Source organism: Oryctolagus cuniculus, chromosome 6, assembly GCF_051225735.1.
Source record: "Oryctolagus cuniculus isolate XC-2025 breed Fujian yellow rabbit chromosome 6, ASM5122573v1, whole genome shotgun sequence".
In the NCBI taxonomy this organism is placed as follows: Eukaryota; Metazoa; Chordata; class Mammalia; order Lagomorpha; family Leporidae; genus Oryctolagus; species Oryctolagus cuniculus.
This window is the reverse complement of record NC_142872.1, coordinates 87,646,107-87,672,708: the sequence shown is the minus strand read 5'-3', so window position 1 is coordinate 87,672,708 and position 26,602 is coordinate 87,646,107. Positions and strand designations below refer to the sequence as shown.

Below are 26,602 nucleotides of genomic sequence, written 5' to 3'. Positions count from 1 at the left end.
TATTTTCTCTTTCTCTCTTCCTTTATTCTTATGTAGGCCTGACCAAAGATGGCAGTAATGAAAATATTGATTCTCTTGAGGAAGTCCTTAATATTTTAGCAGAGGAAAGTTCAGATTGGTTTTATGGTTTCCTCTCATTTCTCTATGATATAATGACTCCTTTTGAAATGCTAGAAGAAGAAGAAGAAGAAAGCGAAACTGCAGATGGTGTTGATGGTACGTCACAGAATGAAGGGGTTCAGGGCAAGACTTGTGTCATTTTGGATTTACATAACCAGTAACTTTGATGCAGGGACTCAAGTCGTGGCTTATGAAAACCCGAAGCAGTTTCTTTTTTCATTTCTTTCCTTTGCTTATGCAAAGCGTACTGTGCAGTAGGACAATGTGAATGCACAATAAAACCTAGCCTTGCTCTGTATGGCTGCTAGCTAGTTCCTTGCTCAGCTGCCCCCAGTTTTAGTGAAGAAAGTGGTATTCCTCATTCTTGCAGTCATCTACAAAGTGCATTGAAAATGATGTTCTTGGGAGAATAATTGATTTCTGTGTTATTTTATTTCTACTTATGTATTCACTGAACTAAGTTTGGAAACTTAATAGTAACAAACTGTGTTGTGATTAACCCTTGATGCTTGTCTTTCTAACACATTAATAAGGATGATTCTAATGGACCTAATTATAAAAATATTTCTGGCATGATCCAACACTTAAATGCTTTTCTGTTGATCCTTAACATATTTGTGTAAAATGGTGTTCTTTTAAAAAATAATATTTTTTTATTTGTGATTGTTCTTACGTTAACTGACTTATCAGATAGGTTCATACAAGTTTCAATGTAAAAATCTGTATTAATGGTGCTTTTGAAATAATTTTAAAACAACCCCTTGTTTTTGCCTTATGGTAGTTAAGTGACTGACTATATTCAGATATAAAATGTCTGAATATTTCTGTTTATGAAAGCAAAATTCATTTTTTATTTTATTTCCAAATATACATCCAGAGAAAGTACTTTGTATTTTTTTTAAGTTGAAATATACAAGAGGGAAAATGTGAATATGTAACTTAAATAATGTTGTATATATATTAAAATTATTGATCCTAAATAACTGTCTTTTTCTATTTTTTTCTTTCATTAACATTACTAATTTTGGCTTAGGCACATACATGTGATTTTTAGATTTATAAATTAAGTTTATTAAAGGGAAAATCATTTTTTATACAATAAATTTTTCCCACTAAAAAAACTTACAAACCACAAACATCTTTTAATCAATTTCTATAAAATGAATTTCAGTAGGGGCAAAAGCAATTGTATTATGTAAGTATGAAATACATTTCTTAAAATGAGTTTTTACCCATGTCTCCCTCAAGCAAAGAGAGCTCCTTCAGCTAGAGAAGGCTAGGACCTGAGACTCTCCTTCAGTTTCTGTTACTCTTTGATGGAGTGGCATTTCATGTTTTCAGAGAACTTATGACTTGAAAATGTGTGTTTAAACATAGTGGTGTCTTGTTTTTCCCTATTTATCTAAATGGCTTTCTTGCTTTCAGTAACTAGATTGTTCATCCATTTGCTCTGAGGGGACTATAACAGATTTTTTTTCCCCCTTTGTCATCAGTGACTCTTATAGGCTATCAAAAGGAGAGCTAAAAAGTTAAATTCTGGAATCTATACACAGAGCACACATCCCCTCTGCCCACCATTTCCATGGGTTAGCAAACATGAGCCAGTGTGTCCAGTTTCTTTTTAGAAAAACATTATTATTATTAATTATTATTAACTACAAACATTCTGTGGGTACTTTTAGATACAACTGCACATGTTATACATTGTGCATCTTTGGAAGCTTAAATGGTTATTAAAACTTGTCCTTATTATTCAGGACAGGGATTTCATTCTGTTAATGTTTCTGGAGGGCAGAAACTTTTGATTTTCAAATATTAAAGCACTTCAACTAAGCTATCACTTAGTAGAAGGTTCTGCCACAATTGCATATCATTTAACAGTGTTCTTTCTGGAAGATTGTCAGTATTTATTGTGTTTCCCCAGTGAATTTGAGTAGAGTACAATGTCAGAATTCATTAAGTTTCAGTTCAAAACTGATTATGTTCTCCTTGATAAAGTTCACTTAGCCAGGTGTCTGAGGTGTATTTTTTAAAGCAGTCTTCTTTGTTAATGTGTTATTACTACTAACTCCAAAAGATGTTTGAGCAGTTTATGAGAAGTAAATAATTAAATTTGTGTGTTAAAAAATGTTTGGAATCATTAATTTCTCATCAGCCATTTTTTTGGTCATGTTACTAATGCATGTTTTATGTACAGAAATTAATTATGCTTTATTTTTATGTGAAAAACAAGGATATGAAGTAATCATTTGACATTTATTTTGTACCACTTCTCTTAAGCCCCTTTGAAAAGCCTCTGATGCAGGGAAAATACAGATAGCTGATGAACCCCTGACTTCTGTGACTTCCTTCAACTCATGCCTAAGGCTGTGTGTGTGTGTGGAGAGAGAGAGAGAGAGAGAAAGCAAATAAAGTTGTTTGCAAAACTGTGGTATAAATGATCTTGAAGCTAATCTATTTTGCTTAAGCTTTACTGGTTATATATAATTCTTAATTTTCTAAAGGTTTATTTTGTAGTTGCTTGTTTCACATGATAAATGTATACCTATCTCTTGTCTTTTAAACCTGAGAATTTACCTAAAAAGGCAAACTTACATTCTTCACATTGACATGTTTATTTATAGTTACAAAATTTTAAGTCGTGCTGTATTTATGCAGTACTTTTTAAGTTTTTCACAACCAGGGGACCTCAGTGGGCCATTTCGGGTATTGAGAGGCAGTGTGGTTTCCTCACAGTTGCAGTTTTTGCTTCTGCAGATGACTGCTATTTGTTCCATGAGACAGGCCTGAGTTCTTGCAAAATAAAGCAGTGGCATCCTAGAGGGAGATTGCTTTCCTGCATAATTGCTTTGTCACTGGTTTTCCTGGGGGCATGCTTTGTGGGTTGTAGGTCAGTTGGAGAAGAGTCTTTGAGGTGCTGCTCCTGCCAATTCTCTTGGCCTGGCTGTCAGCCCCAGGCCCTGCAGATGTCCAGGACTTGACAGGATAGTGGAATCCTCGGTGGTCCTACTTGTTGCTCTTGTACTTGATTTTTTTGTCTGTAAGTGATCTGTCTGTCTGACAAAGTGGTATCCAGACATGGAAGAAAAACTTTTTCTGCTTGAATTCTGGTTTGTTTTTTATTTATGGTTAGTTCAAGCAAAGTGTTTCCTTCTGTAGCTTAGTATTTGTAACTTTAGAGAATGATCAGAAGCAGGTACATGCTTAGCCAGTTCATCACATGGCAACTATACCTTTTGGGGCATGATACTCAATGATGGTTTTTAAATATGACTTTCAACTAGCTACTTAAGTCCATGAAACATACAAGAAGTCTTCTGGCCAGCGCTGGGGCTCACTAGGCTAATCTTCCACCTAGCGGCGCCGGCACACCAGGTTCTAGTCCTGGTTGGGGCGCCGGATTCTGTCCTGGTTGCCCCTTTTCCAGGCCAGCTCTCTGCTGTGGCCAGGGAGTGCAGTGGAGGATGGCCCAAGTGCTTGGCCCCTGCACCTCATGGGAGACCAGGAGAAGCACCTGGCTCCTGCCTTCAGATCAGCGCGGTGTGCCGGTCGTAGCGCTCCGGCCACGGCGGCCATTGGAGGGTGAACCAACGGCAAAGGAAGACCTTTCTCTCTGTCTCTCTCTCTCACTGTCCACTCTGCCTGTCAAAAAAAAAAAAAAAAGTCTTCTGTGATCAGAGTTGAGGGATCTTCTTCAGTCACAGTGCATCTTTGGAGTACTTAGTAATTCAGTGAAACAGCTCTTATTTTCATAGGTTGGTTGATGGAACAAATATACTGAGTTCTTTGCTTCTGTCGTTGGTTGATATAACCATGTAATACTTGGGAGCACGTATTAACTAGATTGTGCCTTCCTTGAAGGCACGAAGCCTTAAGCTTTATTTGAATTCCTCTTCAAAGCTGACCCTGGTATATGATATTCATTAATCTCCCATGAATTTTATCATATGCTGACCTTAGTCCTGATGATCAAGAGAGCTCCAGGAATTTCTCATTGAACCATAAAAATACTGTTAGCGTCTGTTTTCACAACCAGCTGAAATACATGATGAAATTGGACATATTTTCTGCTAGAGAAATAATATTTTGAAGTTCATACAACAGACCAGCCTGTGCTAACAAAGGTCTTCAAGTGATCTTCCCACTGGGATATTTGTACTTGTATCTTCATTCATACTCTTAGTCTCTGGATATAAAACCTTCTTCCTCTTTTCATCTTCCAATTCTCTTGTGTTTTGATCCTCCATTCCCTACTCATGTGTAGAGGGTTGGTAGGCCTGTAATATTCTTTCCAAAAATACCTGTAAGATTATTGTTACATTATCTATGTAGACATGAAAAGGAAGCTGGTGTAGTGTCCTGGTGTGCATTTAACCAAGATTACACATTGGTTGTGGAGCTGCAGCCTGCCAAGCTGACAGGACCAATACTTGGACACTTGGGACCTGTTTCTGCTCCATGAAGTCAATGGTGAAAAGATCATGATGTTCCAGAATGAGAAGGAGGAAGAAATGAAGGCCCAAAGTCTCAACAACCAGTGACTGTGGGAGTGACTGAAATCCTGAGTGTTAGTGATACCAGCTGACCAATTCTAGATGCAAGGGTCTGAAAGTCTGTGACAGATCACTAGGTACTTGTTATATCTTAATGTTAGCCGTCGCAAAGCACACTGGACACCGGAGTAAGGGAAAGGGTTTATTGGGGAACAACCTACAGACCGGAGTGAAGGGGCGGCGAAGGAAAAAGGGAGAGACAGAGTATAAGAGAGAGAAACAGAGAGGAGAGGAGCTAGCAAGGAGAGAAGAGAGAGCAGAGAAGAGGAGAGAGGAGAGCAGAGCCAAGAGACCAGAGGAGGAGGCTAGAGAGAGGAACCGAGAGAGAGCAGGAGAGAAGGGGCCGAGAGAGAAGGGGCAAGAGAGCACGTGTTCAGGAACAGGCCCTTTTAAAACTTTGCCTGAGGGCGGGCAGGGAAGCAGGAGCAGCCAATCCCATTAGGATGGGGGTGGAGCCTGGCTCAGGTAGCTGGGCCATGCGCCAACTGCGCCAGTTTCCTAACACTTGTGATGTAGCTGGTTTTCTAAAGTTGTTGTCTACTGCATGTGGTGGGGCCACGGGTCAAACTGCTGGCTTCATGACTCACACATTTGAATTTCATAAAGTCCATCTCATTTTGAAAACAAGTTGGGCATAGTGACTCTGAGGCAGTTGCCAAACTAGCATAAATTAACTTTAAGCAATCGTCTTTTTAAAAAAGTATATTTATTTATTTGAAAGGCAGAGTTACCGAGAGGAAGAAGGGGAAAGTAAGAGAGAGAGAAAGAGAATTTTCACCTGCCAGTTCACTCCCCAAATGGCTGCAATCGCTGGGACTGGGCCAGGTTGAAGCTAGAAGCCAGGAACTCTATCCTTGTCTCCTTTGTGGGTGACAGGGCCCAAGCACTTGGGGCATCGTTTGCTGTTTTCCCAGGTGTATTAGCAGGTACCTGGATTGGAAGTGGAGCAGCTGGGACTTGAATTGTCTCTTACATGGGATGCTTAACTCACTGCACCACAATGCTGACCCCATAAGCAGTATTCTTAAGGAAAGAATAAAAGACCTGCTGTTTTCAAATTTCTGTGTAAGAATTCCCAAAGAGTGACCAGGGTTAACAATAATACCCTTTAAAAGCACCAGAATAAGGATGAGCAGAAAGTGAATAATATGGTGATTACTATTTTGCCATTCTCTTTGACTTTAAGCATATCCTAATACTTTAAATCAAGATTCCATCAGTAAAATCAACTTCTGTCCAAATAGATTACAGAATACCAAAGTGCTTCTTTTTGAGCTCTAATTGATAGAGTTTTCTCCATACTACTTAGAATCTATTTGTAAAGAGCTATTGTATTGTCATCAGTTCCATTGTTTGATGAAATTGTTCCTTTTTTCTTTTTAAACCCCCTAGGTATTGGCTACTGTAAGAGATACAAGGAGAAAAATAGGACATGCTTGTTGATTTTTGACACCATAGGGAGAGTTCCTATCAACTGTAGATACAAATGTTAAGATTTTAATTCTGTCAAGAATTAGAAAGGATAGAGGAGCTATCTCCGAGGCCATTTTCTAGGGCTCCCAAAATTGTTTCTTTCTTTGCCTCTACTTGTCAGCAGCCCTGGGTTACCATGGACCATTTTCTCCACCACTGGGCTTCACAACACTTTTGGAGATTAGAGATTAGAGATTAGAGATGCATGTGCCTGCGTGCTGCTGCTGCTGCTGTGGTCCTGGAGCAGTTCCTCACAGCAGGCATCCCAGACCTTTTCCCTGCTCTTCCGTTTTCCAAGGTCGCTGTATTCCTCTGCAGAGATGAGTTTTGCCTTCTGCTTTCTTGAGATGGTCAGAGATGACCATCTCATTGTCTTCTCTCTTCATTCTTCAGCACTTTGTTCCCTCCCTGTTTCCTCCACGTTTTTCCCAGAGGTGGCATCTTCAAGTTTCCAGAGTCAGCCTTCCCCTGTGCTTGCACCGCCTTCTGACCTCAGCGCCTCCTTCCTCGCTCCGTTCCCTTAGCTTTTTCTTTCACACAGGCCCATTTTTCCTCTACTTTAAGGCATGCAAACTCAGGTAAGGTTCTTCAGATGCTCACCCCTTTTCTGCTCCTTGGAAATCTTAGGAAACTCCATGTATTATCAGTTCTGTCCTAAGGTTTGAGAGCCTCTCATGAACACTCTAGTTTTTTTCCTCAACATTTTCTCATCATTGTAATGGGACTGTTCTACTGCTCATAAAACAGTGATCCCAAGAACTTTTTTTATAGCATTTTTTTGTTTGACAGGTAGAGTTACAGACAGTGAGAGAGACAGAGAGAAAGGTCCTCCCTCTGTTGGTTCACACCCCAAATGGCTGCCACGGCTGGCTCTGCGCCAATCTGAAGCCAGGAGCCAGGTGCTTCCTCCTGGTCTCCCATGCGGGTACACTTGGGCCATCCTCCACTGCCTTCCCAGGCCACAGCAGAGAGCTGAACTGGAAGAGGAGCAACTGGGACCAGAACCCAGTGCCCACATGGGATGTCGGCGCCACAGGCAGAGGACTAACCTAGTGAGCCATGGCGCCGGCCCCAATCCCAAGAACTTTACGGGATATTTAATAACTATCATAACTCAGTAGTGTCATGTCCCAACTTTTGTTCCTGCTTCCCTGCCTAACGCTGCTCTTTGACTATTAGAGAATGCATTGTCTTGTTGCTCCTCACTCCTGTTTGGCTGTTACTTTCGGGCCTCCTTTATTTTATTGACTAATAAGCACAGGGACTGTGCTTTCCTCATGCCTGGCCTTTCTTTCAGAGGCTGAATATGATAGTGGCTTTCAAGTATTAGTTTTTCATTTCATGTAAAAAATTAAGAAAATTTCTTGGCTACATTTCTTTTAAGTATAGGAAAGGTTGGCTAGCATGATACTTTGTATTTTATATGGTACACTGTACTGATTTGTGACCATTTAAAGATGTGTATCCCAAATGGAAATGTTTTAAATAAAGTGCTTGTTTTTCAGTATTTTACTCTTCTGATGCTAATGTAGTATTTAGCCTACTCATAAGAGAAATTAATTCTGACCTTTTCGTCAAGGTGTGTGTGTGGTTTTTTTTTTTTTTTTTTTTTTTGGACAGGCAGAGTTAGACAGGGAGAGGGAGAGAGGCCTTCCTTTTCCATTGGTTCACCCTTCAAGTGGCCACTAAGGCTAGTGTGCTGCGCCAATCCGAAGCCAGGAGCCAGGTGTCTCCTCCTGGTCTCCCATGTGGGTGCAGGGCCCAAGCACTTGGCCCATCCTCCACTGCACTCCAGGGCCACAGCAGAGAGCGAAGAGGAGCAACCGGGACAGAATCCGGTGCCCCAACCGGGACTAGAACCCTGGGTGCCTGCGTCACAGGTGGAGGATTAGCCAAGTGAGCTGCGGCGCCGGCTCGTTAAGGTGTTTCTTTTTAACTGTATCCTGAGCATGGGGGTGAGAAGTGGGTAATTGGATTTTTACCACTGCTTTTTAACAAGCCCACCAGGTGAAAACATGCAGTGGTTATTAGGGGGACATTAGCAGGATTAAAATATATTTTAATATTTTATGCTAATTTTCCTTATACATTCAGCAATGCCCGTGTATTTAAAAGTTGATATTATAATAATAGATTTATTTAAAAGATTTATTAATTTATTTGGAAGAGTTACACAGAGAGAGAAAGAGAGGCAGAGAGAGAGAGAGAGAGAGGGAGAGAGAAGGGGCTTCCATCTGTTGGTTCACTCTCTAAATGGCCACAATGGCCAAAGCTGCGCCAATCCGAAGCTAGGAGCCAGGTGCTTCTTCCCGGTCTCCCACATGGGTGCAAGGGCCAAAGGAACCTGGGCCATCTTCTACTGCTTTCCGAGGCCACAGCTCTCCGAGGCCACAGCATAGAGCTGGATTGGAAGAGGAGCAGACGGGACTAGACCTGGCGCCCATATGGAATGCCGGTGCCACAGGCGGAGGATGAACCAATTGCACCATGGCTCCAGCCCCGCAAAAGAGATTTTTTTATTCTGAAGTAAAGTTTGGTATGTATTGGTCCAAGATACCATTCTGTATTGAAAGGTGATATGCTACTTTTTGACAAGAATTTAGGAAAGAATGAGGTTTGTGAAAAAATAATAGTTAAACACACACTGGTTAGATTCTCAGCATTTATCAAATAATTAGTCAGAGGTAGCCACAAGGAGCAGTTAGTCCTATCTGCTTATACTCCTTCCTTCCTTCCTTCCTTCTTTGTCAGTAGAAAGATAAACTAACACTTTCTTTTCCCCCAGAATGGTGATGGTGATACTTCAGCAAAAATAAACTGCTGTTCTCAAATGCATTACCTCATTTGCTGGAAACAATTTGCTGTGAATAGCAAAAGGGAAGAGGATTTAGGAATGGAGAATGATTTGAACATCAACTGCCTCATGCCAAACGTGAGAGTATAACTGTGGTTTCAAGAAACTGAGAGTTCCACAGTTTACAGCAGGAATAAGTGTCGGAGAACTAAGGGGCTTTCTCCTGATGCTACCTTAGATCTTGGCTCTTGAGGATGGTTTGTGTGTGGAGCTGTCCTCAACCCCTTCCCCACATCCCTAGGAGACGGACTAAAAAACCACACCTTCCACCTGATGTGCATATGGAATGGCTTGGCCTCTTAAAATGCCAACTCAAAAGTCTGCTGATACATAAATATGAAATAACATTTATGTGATCAGGAGATGGGGAGAGTAATTGAATGAGACACTAAGTACAGCCTTATTGGAATAGAGTGCACTGGGAGGCATATAGTACTGACGTTTGCTAGGGGGTCAAAAATAAACCCATTCTCAGAACTTTCCTTTGCCAAGAGAGGAAATAGAAAGCTGTTGAAAAGTTTATAGAGTGATAAAGCTAATATGTATCTGTGTAATGGTTTAGGTTGCTTATACACTTATTTTTAAAGAAAATTTGAAATCATGGCAGGGGGGTGTGTGGAAAGGAATGCTTGTTCAAATAGTAAAGATTAAAATTCTGTGAAAATACACTCTCTTTTTCTGGATGGTAGTGGTGGTTGAGTAAGGAAACAAAGTCCTGTGTCGTTCAACCCTGGTACTTGCAATAGAGTACCTGTGGCCTAGGCAGCAGTCCACAACCAAGAGCGAGATGCCATTGCCAATGATTATTAGATGTTTCAGTGCAAACGCTTGTTAGAGGCCTCAGGAACCTTATGAAATTGACTAAATCATAGTTGATTATAATGCATTTATCTGTGCTAGTGAAAGGCTTTACAGTGACATATAAATAATAGATATTTCTGTGTTACAGTGTTTTTTCAAGTGGTGAATTTAAATGCTTTTTTTCATAGAGGTAACTTTGAGTATTGCATAGATTCTTATTTCTGAACCCCCTTAGTATTTTCTCTTCATAACCTATTTTTATCTTATAAATACCAACAGAAGAACCTGGTGGGGTAGCCAAGAGAAAAACCAAGGCTAAAGGTATTTTCTATTTTTCCAATTAGCCTTGAGTTAAAGTTTATTGCTTGAGCATGCATGACATTTTCTGGATATGTTATGTAAATGCAGCTACTAATATTAAACATTATTGCTTTTTGATCTTATATGCACATCTTTAAGCCATAGCTAGCTTTATCAAGACTTCATTGAATAATTTTCTGCCATAAGCATATAATCTTTTATGTCATTTGCTTTTCATTTTCTCAACATACATTCTTTAAAGAATGTATATACCAGTGTCATATTTGTTATATATATTAAATTTATACATGCATATTATTCTTTCCTATGTAAAATCTTTCTTAGTTTGACTTTCTTAAGTACTACTATAAAAAAGGTGAATCATTCAGTGATAGATTTCATTTCTACAAAAGCTCTGTTGACATTCTGTCTTAGAGCACAGCAAAAGCTAGTGTGGTCAAACATGTAGTTTACAGTAAGATGAAAATTTAGATTTGTAATGCAGAACACTGCATAATGTTGGTATAGAATTTGCTGTGTTTGATATTTTAGTTTGCTAAGTACCATACCTGTAAACCATTATATGTAGGCTAACCTACATATGTATTGTAACCTTAATGTATACCCCCATGATTTTTCTTATTTACATGTAAATATTTATGTGCTTTGGGTAGAGGTGATTGGGGGGAACTGCATGTTTTTCTTTATAAACTTGGGATTTTTTGTTTTTGTCTTCAAGTGCTTGGCTCATTGCTTGTAGTTTGTTTTTTGGTAAAATGTGAAACATAAACAGATTAGACTTTCACTTTGTGATTTTCAGATTTGTATTTTAAGATCAGGAAATTTTAATGTGTTTTAAACTTGCATTTCTGACCTGGATAATTTCTAGGAAGAAAATTTATTTGTATGTAAATAATGATGATGTTAACATGGCCAGTAAGGGACAATTTTATTTCCTGATCCAGAAGGGCAAATTAAACATGAAAGACTTAATTTTATAAAAAATACCATACAGAATAAATCCTGATGACATTGCACATTTTACTGTTTTGCAGTGTCAGGTCTGTTACTCTACAAACAACACTGAAGTAGAATGACGAGATGGAGGTTGATCTGTATGAATGTGCTTCTGTATTATAGGATTTTGATGAGATTTTCAGGAATACTGAAGGATTTCCTGTTCACCAGGAAATTCACTTAATGAAAAATCCTATATATTTTTGTTGGTTAGTCAAGACAACTGTCTAGAAAGATAGAATGTAAAGCATCTTAATGAGCACCAGAAAACCAGCACTTGCTTTGGAGGACCTGGTGTGCAATGTGAATTTTCCGTGATTGTGATGGGCACGTGAATATCACATGCATTTTTAAAGAGATCTTTCATTTTCTTTGCCTCTGCTTCAATGCTACCTTGTACAGTAAATATGTTGTTATGGTTTCCTAATGAGAGAGTAAGAAAGTGAATCTCAAGGCATTTGCTAACCACTCTATCAAGTTTATGCAAAGCATGTTGAAAGTAGTATCTTACCTGAGATTTGGAATTTGCTGTGTATTCCATTTAATTGCTCCCTCTCCCCTCTGAGTGGGAAAGACATGGCTGCTGGCTTGAGTAGCTCTATATTAATTATCAGGAGAACATACTTAAAGGAATACTGATTGCATAATGTTGAATATAAGCAGCAAATACCACAGATAATGATCTTAAAGTAGTATATATGGAAATTTTATGTCACGGAAATAATTGTTTGCTTCATTAGCTAAGATGATTAAATGATGCTTAACTTTTATTTGTGCATGCTTTTTTCAAGGATTGTAAGCCCAGCTATTTTGAGCATGTGATTTTTTTTGTTTGAACTAAAAATTTCCAAAAAGTTTTATACAGATACAAATTGTGAACAATTTCCAATTATGTTCCCAGTGTTCCTTTACTTATATTGTCTAAGTTAGGAAGTGTGAGTTAACACTTGGTGTAAAGCACTGTCTTTCTGGGTGTTCTCATTGTGGTAACACTGCATGTTAACCTTGTTTTAAGGCAAGTCATACCACATTCCAAGGTGGAAAAAATATGACAGCAACTTTCTAGTGCTTATTTCATAGCTGATGTGTTCTAGGCCTGTGCATCTATTTTTTAGCCACCTTGTAAGCTATTACAGTAGCTTTTTGAGCAAACATTTCCTGTGTTGGGGGGCATACTAAAAAGACCATTTGTCACTAAGTTGTTATTCTGTGAATTAAGAGATGCAGTCAGTAAACATTTTTTCCTTTGGTTGAAAAACTCAAAAGTCAAAGAACTCATTAAAGAAGAGCTCAAGAAGGGAAAAGAGAAACCTGAATCAAGGAGGGAAAGCAAGCATGAGGAGCGAAAAAGGGGGAAGAAAGAAAAAGAAGACAGCCGGAAGGGCGGGAAAATTGCTGCTTCCGATGTGTCCCGGAGAGAGTCTCCCGCCGGCAAAAAGAGCAAAGAAAAGGAGAAAGCGGGAAGTGCCAAGACCAAGGAAAACAGGAAAAAGTCAACACCAACAAAGGATCTTTCGAGTAAAATGGCACCCAGAGACACGGATGACAGAAAAGAAAGCCGAAGTTCTACCAGACTCACAACCTTGGCAAAGGGAAATAGCCACAAGAGAAAGAACTAACGCTCTGACGTCATCCCAGGAAATGGTGGTATTCTTAATCGTGATTGGCCGCAAAAACGGGCCTCAAAAAGGTAGCCTTGCCCAGGTTGGAAAAGACATGTAAATTAGTCCTGGAATGTATTTATTGGTGCTCAGCAGGTACATTCTTTGAAATTTAAATATAATGTCTCATGCTTCTAAATTAAAAAATTGAAGCTTTTAAAATGTATGTCAACATTTGTAATAATTTGTTTTTAATTTATTGATCATGAATTGATACACGTGTTGTATAATATGAATGATAATGGATCTGTTAGTATATTGATTTGAATGCCTTCATCGGGGCTAAACAAATAAGAAAAAAGTATTAGTGTTTGAAATAGTTGTGTCTCTGCCCATGACTTCCAGGTTTGCTGAATGTTCCTGTGGACAGGAAAGGCAACTTCTTTCTGCTGGCCCTTTGTGTCCCTTCCTCCTTTGCTTTTCTACTTCTGCCTCTTTTCCTCCCTCCCTCTCTCCTCCCCTCCCCAGCTCTTTTGTGGGCACCCCACAAACCCACCCTGTTTATGAACCCCAACCCACCAACCTGCTTATGGCCTCCTCCCTCTTCCCCCATTCCTCCAGACCCTGGCTCCTCCTGTTCTTTCAAGGCCCCACTTCCTCTTGCATTTCCTGGGTTCTCTCCCTGCCCACTCCACCTCTTTTAAGTCTGATCTCTTCTCCCTCAGTCTCTTTCTGTCTCCTTTACCTCTTTTCCCACCCCTGTATGCCACCTCACTCCTCACTGCTCCTCAACTATTCTTCCCTTTGTGACCACTTCCCTCCCTTCTCTCTGTCCTCCAACAAATATTTACCATGAGCCAGATACACTGATCTGAGAAACCTGAATGTAGTCATGAATACAAGAGAAAATTCTATTTATAAGCACAATTTCAGAACACTTTATTCGTGGTATCTTTACAGACACAGTATAGTTATAGAAAGGCTTTAATTATTTCAAATTAGGGCATCCTTACATTTTATATCACCATTTTTTCATTGTTATTCTTGTATAGAATCTATATTTCATATTTGTATCATAATTTTTTATCATTTCTTAATAATTGAAAATTTGAGATCTAAATAGAGATCAGAATTCAGCTCATTGAAAACATGTAATAAGTGAAATTTCACTAAGAAGTGTATTTCTGCAAGTGGTTTTAGTGTTTGTGCATGAAGTTTTTTTTTTTTTTTTTTTTTTTTTTTTTTTTTTTTTTGACAGGCAGAGTGGACAGTGAGAGACAGAGGGTCTTCCTTTGCCATTGGTTCACCCTCTAATGGCCGCCGCGGCCGGCACGCTGCGGCCTGCGCACTGCGCTGATCTGAAGGCTGGAGCCAGGTGCTTCTCCTGGTCTCCCATGGGGTGCAGGGCCCAAGGACTTGGGCCATCCTCCACTGCACTCCCGGGCCATAACAGAGAGCTGACCTGGAAGAGGGGCAACCGGGACAGAATCCGGCGCCCCGACCGGGACTAGAACCCGGTGTGCCGGCGCCGCTAGGTGGAGGATTAGCCTATTGAGCCGTGGTGCCGGCCCTGTGCATGAAGTTTTTAATTGTGACGTGAAATGCAGCTGACATTGAGAGCAACCTGTTTATTATAACAGAATTGAAAATGCCCCAAATATTTTATTTTTATAAAATAGCTTTTAATGTTTTCTATGAAGAGCTTAAAGATCCAGTTTTTGACCTCATCAAAGGTATTTAAGCAAAAATGAGTAAATTTCAAGTATTACTTAATAGCACTGTACACCTTTTACTGACTGAAATCAAATATTTAGACATGGTTGACAAATCCAACTTACACAATAGAATTCAAACTGGAAATCCTAGAGAATATGTAACCCAATACCTTCATCTAATCTAATCCTGTTGTTTTATTGGGTAAAAACTCAGGCTCAAATTGTAACATTCGTGACCAGTCAGGATTTTGCTGTTGTTATTATTGATTCCAATAAAACAGTGAATCGGAAGTAAGTTTTATGGCTCCTTTGGTTGACAAACACAGGGGTCCTGACCTCAGGCAAATAGATCCGAAGTCCAGCCCTGTAATCAGAACTCTCTTGCTCCTTAGCTCTCTTCCCAAGTGTTGGCTCTGCTGGCTTCTGCCCGGCTTTACTGTGTATGGAGATTCTACCACTTCCTGAACAGGACATTCTCAGCACCAGCCATATCTTTCCAGCTTCTCCACCCTCCTGTAAGGAGGCGGTTTTCTGGGAGTGCCATAGTGGAGAAGTCAAGAATTCTGCCTGGCCTGGTTAGGCCTGGTGAGTGCCCATGACCCTTATGTTAGCTGGGGAGTTAGACTTCCCAGCCTTGTTCTGGTGGTGGAGATTGAGTGGGTGACAACCCAAACTGCAGAAGAAGGGTTCCTGGGACAAGAAGAGGGAGACGGTGACTGAGAAATGGATGGAACAGCAGAGCAAAACCGATTCACACCACACGTATACAAACCACAAAATTTTCAAAATTCATCCTGATCTTTGATCTTGCTGCTGAGATAAATGGGTTGATTTTATTTATGGGTGAAATTTTCAGAGCTACTCTCTCTTTTTACAGGCTTTTTTTTTTCTCACATTAGAGCAGAGAATTATATTTAATGAGGGCAATTTGAGTAGTTTTCATCATGGTATTTGAAAGACAGGCTATGGAGCAGAAAGTAGATAAGTCCTAAGTCTAAGCAAATGAGTGAAGACATTTTAGAATACCCTGATCGGCATGAGCACATAGGTATTATCTGTTGTTCAGTCAAACACTTTGAAACCTTACGGTTTCATCATTTCCTTTGCCTATCAGGACAAGAATCAAAACATCTCTGTTTGAATGTTTCAGAATATTTCAGGAGCACTTGAGATCAAGAACCTGATTGGTTTCTTCTTTCCATTTTCTTTTTCTCCCCCTCCCCCACTTTTTTTTTTTCTTCAGTAAATAAAAGGCTTAAACAATTCATTTGAAATTGAGGACACACAAACTGCATTGGCACTTAAGATTCAACTAAAAACTTAGTAGGAGGTAAACTTTCATCCTGATTAATGAGTCAAAAACATGTTTGCGTCTTAGTTTTACACTACCTTGTATTCTCTAGGAAGATATTTCTCTGTTATTCAGTTTGCATTGTTACCTAATTATAATTAAAACCAGAAAGGTTATTCTTTTAAAATAAGCCAACTGATGACAAAGACAAAAATTTTGTAATAGTAATAGTAGGGACTCAGAAGAAATTTTGAGGAAAACCTGAGAAGTAAAAATTAAATATTCAGAATATAAGTTTATTTCCTTATATCAACAATGTTTTGTTTTAATTTACAGTATAATACTTTGAATTTTGAAAAATTGTGTTATCACAATTTCCCTTAAACCTTATGATAACATTTCACATTTGAATAGCCTAATTGCCATGAAGGTCATTAGACTTATGAAAATGGTTAATCACCTGTAAGCTTTGTTGAGAATCTTTTTTATCTGTTACTGTTCACATCACTTTCTTTGATATCATTGATTTGTATCAATTTCTTTAGAGCATCTTTTTTTTTTTTTCTTTCTTGTCTAACCTTTGTGTTTTCCTTTACTTTGTGCATGAATCTTCATGAATCTTAATTATTTCTAATAGGACTTATAATCAACTTCTTGAAATTCTACCTTTTAAAAATATTCATTATTTATTCATTTGAGAGAGAAAGACTATTCCTGTCCATTGGTTCACTCCCCAAATGCCCACAACAGCTGACTGGAGCATGCTGAAGGAAGGAGCCAGGAGCTCAATCCAAGTCTTCATGTGGGTGGCAGGAACCCAATTACTTGAGCCATCACCACTGCCTCCCAGGATCTGCTTTAGCAAGAGCCAGATCTAGCAGCAAACCCAGGCAAGGTCTAATCATTAGGTCAGACTCCCCTCTCCCTTCCCTTTCTTACACAGGATTTTCAGTTTTACTTTATGGATGGCTTGTGTTGTGTACAGATGATCCTGTGAACATTAAACAGTGAGGAGAGAGACTGGTAGAGAAATAGATGTAAATCAGTCTACATGAATACTGGGGAGAATGACTTGAATTAAAGAAGTGTAGAGTTCATTGATCAGACTTTGTACTATTTAGAGGTTCTCATAATGATTTCTTGGATAATAAATATTATCTCTAGAAATAGTTCTGTTAAAAAGAGTGGAAGTCAGAAAGTATGACTTTTTTTTTTTTTTTGACAGGCAGAGTGGACAGTGAGAGAGAGAGACAGAGAGAAAGGTCTTCCTTTTGCCGTTGGTTCACCCTCCAATGGCCGGCGCGGCCGGCGCGCTGCGGCCGGCGCGCCGCGGCCAGCGCACCGCTCCGATCCGATGGCAGGAGCCAGGAGCCAGGTGCTTTTTCCTGGTCTCCCATGGGGTGCAGGGCCCAAGCACCTGGGCCATCCTCCACTGCACTCCCTGGCCACAGCAGAGGGCTGGCCTGGAAGAGGGGCAACCAGGATTGAATCCGGCGCCCCGACCGGGACTAGAACCCGGTGTGCCGGTGCCGCTAGGCGGAGGATTAGCCTAGTGAGCCGCGGCGCCGGCCCCAGAAAGTATGACTTTTAATTTTATGTGTTTTAAGATAACTGTGACTTAGTCATCTGTGAAATGTGTCTGATGGTTTAAGCTATGTCTCGTGACTTTGCTTCCTTTCTTTTTTGTCCTCAAATATTCCTTCCCCTCCTCATATCTTTGGTTATTTAGATTTGGTTACTCAGAATATTTCGCTGTAAAGTGTATGTTGGAGTTGGTGGTTTCTGTCATTTTTATGCAGACATTAACACCTGTCACTCAAGATGTCTGTAAGATGCACCTGATGCTGCATATCTATGAGCAACTGGCACTTCATGATGCCTCAACTTCCCTTTTGCCTCAACACAATAATGGTAATTAAATGGCTAAGAAATTGGAATCACTAAAATTGGAATCGCTACCTCTACCTTTGTCAACAGGTTGTGAGGTCTACCTCCCTTCCTTGTCCTTTGGAACAAATTTATCTGTGAAGTGGATATACTGGATGTGGATCTGTTCTCCTGAGATGATAGAGCAAATGAAAGTACTTATAAATCTTAACCAGGCCTAAAGCCATAGGAATGGTTAACTTTAGAGAACACTGCACACCATGGAAACACACGTTAGGAAATCTAAGGGCTCGAATGACATTTAAGACATTGCAAACTCTAATCGTAAGTATAGGGAAACATGGAGAAGTTTCATAACCAGCCAACTTATGAAAAAAAATTTTTAAGTTTGTTTGTATTCAAAACACATATTCCCATAGAATCAAGTTGGTGGTTTTCAGAGGTTTTATACTCCAGTGTGCAAAAGTCCATTTGGTCCCTAAACCCCGGTCCTGCCAGTTTCCATGTAACTGTTTCTATGGAAAAAGACATCTGACTTTCTCAGGAAATTAGGAGCATATTTAACAGATTTACTTCCAGGTATTCCCCAGAACCTTTTGGAAACTTGTGTTAAATCCATTCAAATTAGCTTATGTGGAGAAGACATTGATTGCCTCATGTAGTTGTAAAGCCCAGATTGTCATTGAGTTTTACTGATCTAGGAAGGCAAGCGGTGCTCTGAAGCCCTCTGTCCACTCTGGACTCTATCAGAGTGCTGGCTTCCTTGGAGGCAGAGCCCCACATGCTCATCTTTCATTCTTAATTCTTATGGGGGTGTGGATCACAAGGCCTGGGTCATGCAAGTGTCCACTTGTTAAAACTGTTGAATGAAAGAAAATCATTCCACAGAAGAAAACTGCTGTACTGTTCTCAAAAGAAGTGGGGTGAATGGAGAGGTGTAGAGCAAGCTAACACAGTGCTTATGCACAGTTCTTCATCTGCACTAAAAGCAGCCAGATCACAGAGTTTGTTTTCAAAACAACTTTAGCCAGTACCACCTGCTACTCCCTCTGCCCAGCTCTGTGTGCTGGGCTCCTCTGCACCTCCTTTAGGACCCAGCCTGGTGGTCATGTCTGCACTCAGATGTCCCCGACACTCCAGGGGGCTGCATCTGCATGCCTCAGTTACCACACTCATCACCCTACTTCATCCTTGGGTTCTGCTGCCAGACTGAATTGACTTCTAGTACCTACCTGCGTAAGTGACAGTGATAGACTTGAATGGGAAATATGGCAAACGGAGCCTTTAAAAATACTCCAGGTCTGTGTACACTGTTGAAGAATGGTAGAAGAAAATGTTTAAATTTTTAAAAAAGGAAAACCTAAAAGACTGTCCAGTAATTGCCATATATTTTAACAATTTGGAAGTTGCCTACAGCTCTGTTCATGTTACCGTGTATGCATGGGGGAGGTGAGTGTGATAAATTTGTGTAGAAGAAATAAAGGAAAAAGATACATGAATGCCAAAATATCATATTTTCATATAACTATAATAATGTATAAAGATAATATTTATTGCTTTTTAAATATCTCATTTAATCCTTAAAAATATTATAACAGGAACTGTTTTATTTTCTTTTTCTGTATTTGTTGTAACTCAAGTGGTAGCAGTGGTAGTGTGCTTGAGGTGCAATTCTATGCCTGAGTGCCTAAGTTCCTTCTCACTGTTGTGTTGTGTGAGCTTTAACTGAATTTTGCCCATTGTTAAGTGAGGCCACTCCTTCCATTCTTTGTGGAGTTCCTTCATTTGTCCAGAAACCTGGCAAGTTCTTAGAAACCTTTTCAGCAGTGTAACTTTTTTGTGTGACTTTTCATCATCTCCTTTCTGAAATCTGTGTATCCATCCTGGGTCACGTCAAGATACTTTGAATCTGGAATAGCTCTCGGTGTTTGTCATGGTGGAATATTTACTTCCTGGTAGTCTCAGAATTTTTCTGAGTTCTGGAGCTGATATTGCTGTACTTACTAAAACCTGAATTCACTAATTTTACAAGCCAGAAGCAACAGAGATTAGCATGGTCAACTGGTATGCATGCCTTTCTAGAGTATTGACTTTCCAAAATGTTTCCCAAGTTCAGTGTACCTGCTAGTGTTCATTGTGGGGTGGACTGATTTCTACTGTGACTGCATGTGAAGCAATGGCAATCCTAAGCACTTACCTATCATGAATAATGGCAACTGGAGTAACCTGAATTGGCAAGAAAATTTTTCTTCAGCCTGTATACCAGTGAATTGTAAACTAAAATTGAGTTAATTTTTTGTTTTATTAAATTGTTTTAGTTTTTATGGGCTATTTGTATGAAAATCCTATGAAACAAATTCCTGCTTATACTCTTCCCCAGATTTCATTGAGGGAGCAGCTTGCATATAATTCTTAGAAGTGTGTCAGGTGCAACATCAACGTCCTCTCGAGGCCCACAGTCCTTGGGCCTTCCTGGCACTCACTCCCCGGGGTCTCCTGCTGCATCACCCACCCTGCACCTTCTAAGCCAGCACATTCCCAGGTGAGGGATTTTGTGCTGTTCCTTCACCAGGGCGCCTCTTTCCCCCTGTGAGTCTCATACCACAGCCTTGGTTTCCTCTAGGATCTGTTCAGAGGTTATTAGTGAGTCTCCCCAGTTGACTGAGCCCCTCCTTGTTTGCCTACCACCTTTGAGCTGCGTTGTCTCCATGCCATCTGTTTCTGTCTGATTTCAAAATAGTTTATGTTTCTTCTCTTTTAAATTGCTATCTCCCTGTGGAATGTAGGACTACTGTATGTTTACTGTCGGACATTGCCTTACATTAATAGTTGCTGAATAAGTGTTTGTCGAATGAATGCAGTGTGCAATTTAATAAAAGCCATTCTTATTGTGTTTATGGAGGGAATATGTTCATTCTTTCCTGTTATGTATCTGCACAACAGTGAATAAAGTAAGCTAATTCTGGGCTACGGTAATTGTGTCAAGTGATCCACGAGTGCCTGATTTTATCTATTTTCTAACTTCCAGTCTTAGTTAAAATTGGAGGAAAGTTAAGTGGTTATTAAGTGTAAATTTTCGAAACAGATTTCCACATTTAGCTAAAGAACTAAAAACAAGGTGTGCTCGAAGGGAATTGATTTATTTTCAAAATCGCATCATGGTCATTACGATGGACTTGCCATGCTCATTCAGCACTAACGTCCATGGCAGCTATGTAGGGCCATCCTGATGGTCTCGCCAGCTTACAAGTGGAAGCAGGTCTCGTTCTGAGGACTAAAGCCAAAAGGGAAGACTGCCGGGAACTTCTAGAAAAGATGTCCTCCAGCCTAAGAAGAGCAGAGCAAGAGTTGATCCTTTCGCTTCTGCACATCCTCTTGTCCAGAAGAGAAGCCCAGAGGAAGCCCAGCTGGCTTGAGCATGAACCTAGCGCTGCCACCACCATCTTGTAACATCAGAGGACTTTCCTTCTTGCTGACGCTATTGTGAGTTGATGTCTTGATATATGCAGCCCAGGAATATGAACACTGATGAATCTCAGTTCCTAGTGTAATAATGAATGTTTATGTCACTGCTACTTTATTTCTTTGCTATGTGTACTTCATAATAAATCCACTTGGGAAACCTTTTGTTGACTGAGTTGGCCTTATGAATTAGTTCTGTTGTTTAGTTTTTACTTTTAGCCTTAAATCTTATGAACCAAAAGCAGCTTGGGTGGAAAAAAATTGGGGGAAGGGTTCGTGAGGGTGGAACACTAGCATAAAAGCTTGCAGGGCTGATTCTTTAAAGCACTTCTAGTGCAGAGTGTGTTCTTGTTAACTTTTAATGAGTTTGTAGGGATACAAGGAGGGCAATGCATTCTGATCCCAGTATCTTTGAAACTTACCGTATTGTTTTTGTGCTGAGTTCACCTCTGGAAATAGCTGTGAACAGGTATTAATGAATTTATAATTCAACTGCTACTTTGGATGGAAAACAGCTCAATCTTTTCTCCCATTAGATGCCTTTGTCTTTTGCTGTAATGTTTCTCATATGATTTACAATTTCAGTTTTAAAGACAACTCCCAATTGAGTTAGCAAAAGCCAACTATTAGGAGCATTGTATGTCCGAATATCAGCGTACTAGTAGTCTTCAAACCTTTTAGCATAGAACTTTTTTTCCCAGATGAAAACTTTCTCCAAATGTGGTAGCAATAGGGTTTTCAGGCAGTTGGAATTCTTATCATTTGATGGGGAACTGTTGAGGTGCTGGTGTACTGTGGAGCACTGTTTGAAAACCTACTATGTATGAAGCTAGTGAGGGGTAACACTGAGTTTTCATCACCACTGAGGTACTTCTGAGAGTGAATAATTATTCTAGGACAAAAACAAACAGAAACCAAGCTGGAATTGTCCCAGGCAAATTAGGCTCATGACACTGAAATGGTGAATTCTGGGGCAGCCAAATGATCTCTGGGAAATAGTTCGAGAGAAATTAATGTGACTCCCCTTGCTAGACTGTATAGCCCAAAGCCACTCTGGTGCTGCTTAGGAGCCTGGGCCCTCAGGGAACTGCTGCATCCGTGTGGACTAGCACAGTGGCCACAACGATGGGTGTGGTCTGCTCTGAGTCACCCTCTGCATGCCCGGTGTTGCTGGGGTCCTCAAATGCAAGATCAAGTGCATGATCCTGTAGGCTCTTAAGCTTCAGCCAGTTCGTTCAGCAGAACTTGGCAGTGAACAGTTGCAACCATGTCCCATTGACAGTAGAGGGGTGTTAGAATGGAGTATTTCAGTAGCAAAGTGCAGAGGAGTTCTCAGCCCTGTGTTTAAATTTGAAATGTGGTGTAAGATGGCATCATCCCCACCCCCTACTGGAGAAACTGAACTACAGTTAGGACCTGTGGGTAATTGTGTAGGCTCCTTTTGCAACTAATTTTCTAATTAGATTTACACTTAGATGTAGAAGACAACTATATCATGAGTGTTTGGTAGGTTTTATGTGGAAGCACGGTTGGAAATCAGTAGAGGAAATAAAAGTGATGCAGGGTTGGGGTTGGGGGCTGTTTCCTGTCTCAGTGTCAAAATTCTAAGAGGAACTTGGGTGGGTGTTTTTGTCAATGAAAGGAAAGAGAATTTTAGGGGAAAATACATACAATAAAAAGAACAAAAGCAATTGAAATGAGAAATTTCCAGACTGCAATAGCATATGTTCGTTAAGTGCTGTACAAAGGTACCTGAAGTTGGAAAATAACCTCTTGGGTCTGTCTTGACCTCTTTGCACTAGTCTGCCACCATGCACAACACTCCCTGTAGTGATAGCCCCTCAGGTCCTGAGGAACCCTGGAGGCAGTAAATGAAATCAGACCCTTGACCCTTGCTTGATTTTCTAAGTAGGTGCATTTAATTGAGGATATATTTTAATTTGGCACGTGTAAAATATCAAAGAAGTTAGCATAACATATTTCAGATTGATGTTGCCTTTACAATCCATTTTCATTAATTTATCCTGATGTCTTAATTTTCTTTGGGATTGACTTTTAAAAAGGAATTTTTAAAAAATCTTTTAACTGTTATAAGATTACTTGGAGGTGTCACCATTAGAAGATCATAATTATTTTCATATGCTTTCTTCTCTATTTGTAGTTTTTCAAGAAGAATAAATTGTATGTAAATTAAAATATGAAGTGCACATGAGTACCAAAGTTAAAGTGTATCTTGGCTGTTCTCATTGCTGAGGTCTGAGTCTAGGGCTTAAGAGTTAGCTTGAACACACAAGGAGCTGTTTCTGGCATGTTTAGGTTGTATATTTTAGAGATTTGTGAACATTTAAACAATAGCTTTTCTGATTACTTCTGAATGAAAGGCGAATTTAGACAAGATTTTAAAGACTCATATGAAGTTGAAGCATTTTCCCACTTCAATATTTATGCATTGAAAACTATCAATTATGTGTGCACAGCTGGTTAAATGCTTGAGAATATTATTTTTCCTGATGTAACATATCAAAAAAGTAAGTAAGCTTAAGTTAACCTTGTGAATAAAAAATGCAGGACTTAAAGAAAGATCTGCTAAAGAAAGATTTGCTTCAGAGCGGAGGATCCCGTCAGAGGATACGGAACTGCAAGATGAGCTGGATGAGCCCCAGGATGTGCTGGTGGAGCCGGGTCCCCTGGGGGCAGGTGAGTCTTGCTGGATGTCTCACCAGGGTACACCTTCACCTGGCACTGCTCCTCCTTTGCTGTCTGCAGAACAGCCTACTACATTTTCTTCTCTTCTGAAATTGTAGAGTATACTTGTTTTTTTCTAGTGAAAGTTTGTCCAGGATGCTCTTTTGGGGATCAGGAATCTAAGGCACAGAATGTTGTCCTTCAGTGCAGGATCACAGTTAGGGACATCATAAGCTAAATGCTGTGTTTCTTGATTCCAATTCCAGCACTGCTATACTGTATTATGGTGGAAATAAAAACAGGCACTAAACCAGTGTTGTCATCATTTACCCCATGACTTAGTAGAGTAGGTCTAGTAGGTTCCTGGTATTTTAAAACAATTTGAAAATTTTGTTTATTTGAGAGTCAAGGAGACAGAGGAAGCTCACTTCCATTTACTGGTTCACTCCTCAGACACCTACAGTGGCCAACACAACCTAGGTTTCCCATGTGGCTGATAGGAAACCAACTCCCAGGGTCTGTGTGGGTGGGAAGCTGGAATCTGGAGCTTGATCCAGGAATTGAACCCAGGCATCTGGAGCCTGATCCAGGAATTGAACCCAGGCATATGGATGTGGGACACAGGCATGTTAACCATTGAGTTAAACATCTGCCCCTGCAGTCTTTTTACGAGGGTCCCCCTGCTACATTGGAAGATGTCCGAGATCTCCCTGTGATTGGCTGTAATTATACCTGCAAGGATTCATAAATCAATTCAAGTATCTCTGTAATCACTATAAACTATAGGTTGAAGAATTCTTAGATAGTTTAATAAATTAGAATATGAAATTTTAACCCATTACTATCATTTCATAAAGCTTTATTTCTGAATATTTTTCACTTACATGGTTCTCAGTAAATTTGGTTTTATTCTGCCACCTATTGGCGCAGTTAGGTATGGCACTACATATTTACTGGTTGCTAAAGTGCCAGGTCCAAATGGTGTACAGATGATAAAAATATTTGATTTTCCTTTTCTTTCTTAAAAGATATTCTCTTTTAAATTATTTATTTATTTGAGAGTTGGATTACAGAGAGAGGGAGAGACAAAGGTCTTCCATCCTCTGGTTCACTTTCGAAATGGCCACAATAGCTAGAGCTGGGCCCATCTGAAGCCAGGAGCCAAGAGCTTCTTCTGGGTCTCCCACACAGGTGCAGGGGCCCAAGCACTTGGGCCATCTTCTACTGCTTTCCAAGGTCATAGCAGGGAACTGGATCGAAAAAGATGTAGCTGAGACATGAACTGACACCCATACAGGATCCCAGTGCCACAGGCAGAGGCTTAGCCTGCTACACCACAGAGCTGGGCCCATAAAATCTTTTCTTAAAAGATCAATAAGTTGCTCAGAGTTTTTGTTATTTTTTTATGTTCATTATCCTTACTGTCTTCTTCTTATACTTGTAAAATTGCTATGATCATACCATGGCTCTAGACAAAGCGAATTTTTTCTTAAGTTTTTTTAGAACTTGGATTCAGCCCAACGGATCATATTTTGTACTAAATAAATTTTTGATTTAGACATTTTGTTTATATAAAATGATACCTAATCTGAAATATGCTATTTGCTTTCCCTTTCTTTTAAAATATTACCCTTAATACACTGGTTATTCTGAACCCATATTCCTTCAACTTCTTGGTAATACTCATTTTGCTTTAAATGTTGCCTTGTGAACCTTTCTCTTATCTAAGTCTTTATTTTCTCTCTTTTCTCTAACTCCATCCACCCATTGTGTAAATATGGTTACATAACTCCCCTAAAAATGCTATAAACACCTTGTGACCTCTGCATTTCTTTCTGTCTGCCACTCATTCCTTGTCCTCACTGTAACAGTCACATGTCTGAAAGACGAATGTGTGCCTGCTTTTCTACCTGCTTGTCCATTTCTTCCTCAGCCAGTTGCAGTTCGGCTTCTGCCTCTGTTCCCCTCAGGAGAGAGGAAAACCTTTGGGAAGTCATGGAGTTCAAAGCCAGTGGAAATCTGTGTTGTCCACCACAGGGTTAAGAGGAGGAGCAAAGTCCTCTGCCCTCCAGGATAGTAACTTCTCCTGGGTAGGGCTTTCAGCAGTTGTGAAACTGACAATGCAGTTAAGCAGCTCTCGCGGACATTGTGAGACTGAGGACGAATGCAATTAGTTAGTGAAACAAGCATCTCTAAAAATACAAGGCATTCTTGTGCTTTTGAAATGATTTTGTAGCATGATTAACACCGCAGATAGCACATTTAAACTTCCCTTCCTGAAGTTCAATTTTTTTTTTTTACATTTTTGTTGAAAATGAGCTCTTTGACATAACTGATGTCATTGGCATTATTTCACAGGACAGCATTTGTGATGCCAAGACGAGCACTTGTATTATTCACTAGATGCAGATTATATTTGTTAGGAATATCAGGGTCAATGTAATTACAGCATCTTGTTTGTTATGTGGTGTTGCAGTTGGTGCTAATCTGATAAAGCACTGTGTCAGAATGTCATCATTAATGTTCACTTTTGTGATTCGCATTCATCTGAATCTATGGATCTGTCGGATATGGTTCTGCAAAGCTGAAAGGATGGCCAGTTACAGTGACACCTCATCTGCTCACACTTCCTGAGGTCTGGGAGTGGTCAGCCAACCCTGACCACCCTCCGCCCTCTCATCAGCCAGGGTATCTGTGCTGCTGACCATCAGGGGAACCCATTGTTGCCCATACGCTTTAATCTACACCGACTTTGTCTTCCACGTTTCCACTCTTAATTCCCAGTACTTCCTCTTTGGAAGCTCTGGCCTTCCTGTTTTATTCTGTCATTAGTGCGAATCTCA

General features: G+C 40.0%; 1 protein-coding gene across 30 annotated transcripts in view; it reads left to right on the top strand.

Moving 5' to 3' along the window:
- Window positions 1-26,602, top strand: part of ASPH (aspartate beta-hydroxylase) — a 240,199-nt gene that overhangs the window by 51,384 nt on the left and 162,213 nt on the right. For 14 of the 30 annotated variants that reach the window (XR_011389110.2, XM_089335296.1, XM_089335293.1 and 11 more), the window contains one exon: window positions 23,643-23,771. Coding sequence is in view for 28 of the 30 variants with exons in the window: in XM_089335296.1 (XP_089191422.1) it covers window positions 23,643-23,771 (129 nt within the window). In the remaining 2 variants the exon portion in view is untranslated. Of the gene's footprint in view, window positions 1-36; window positions 2,350-10,080; window positions 10,123-12,384; window positions 14,726-23,642; window positions 23,772-26,602 lie in introns of those variants that run through there. The other 16 variants (XR_016235683.1, XM_089335288.1, XM_089335286.1 and 13 more) reach the window with 3 other exon arrangements.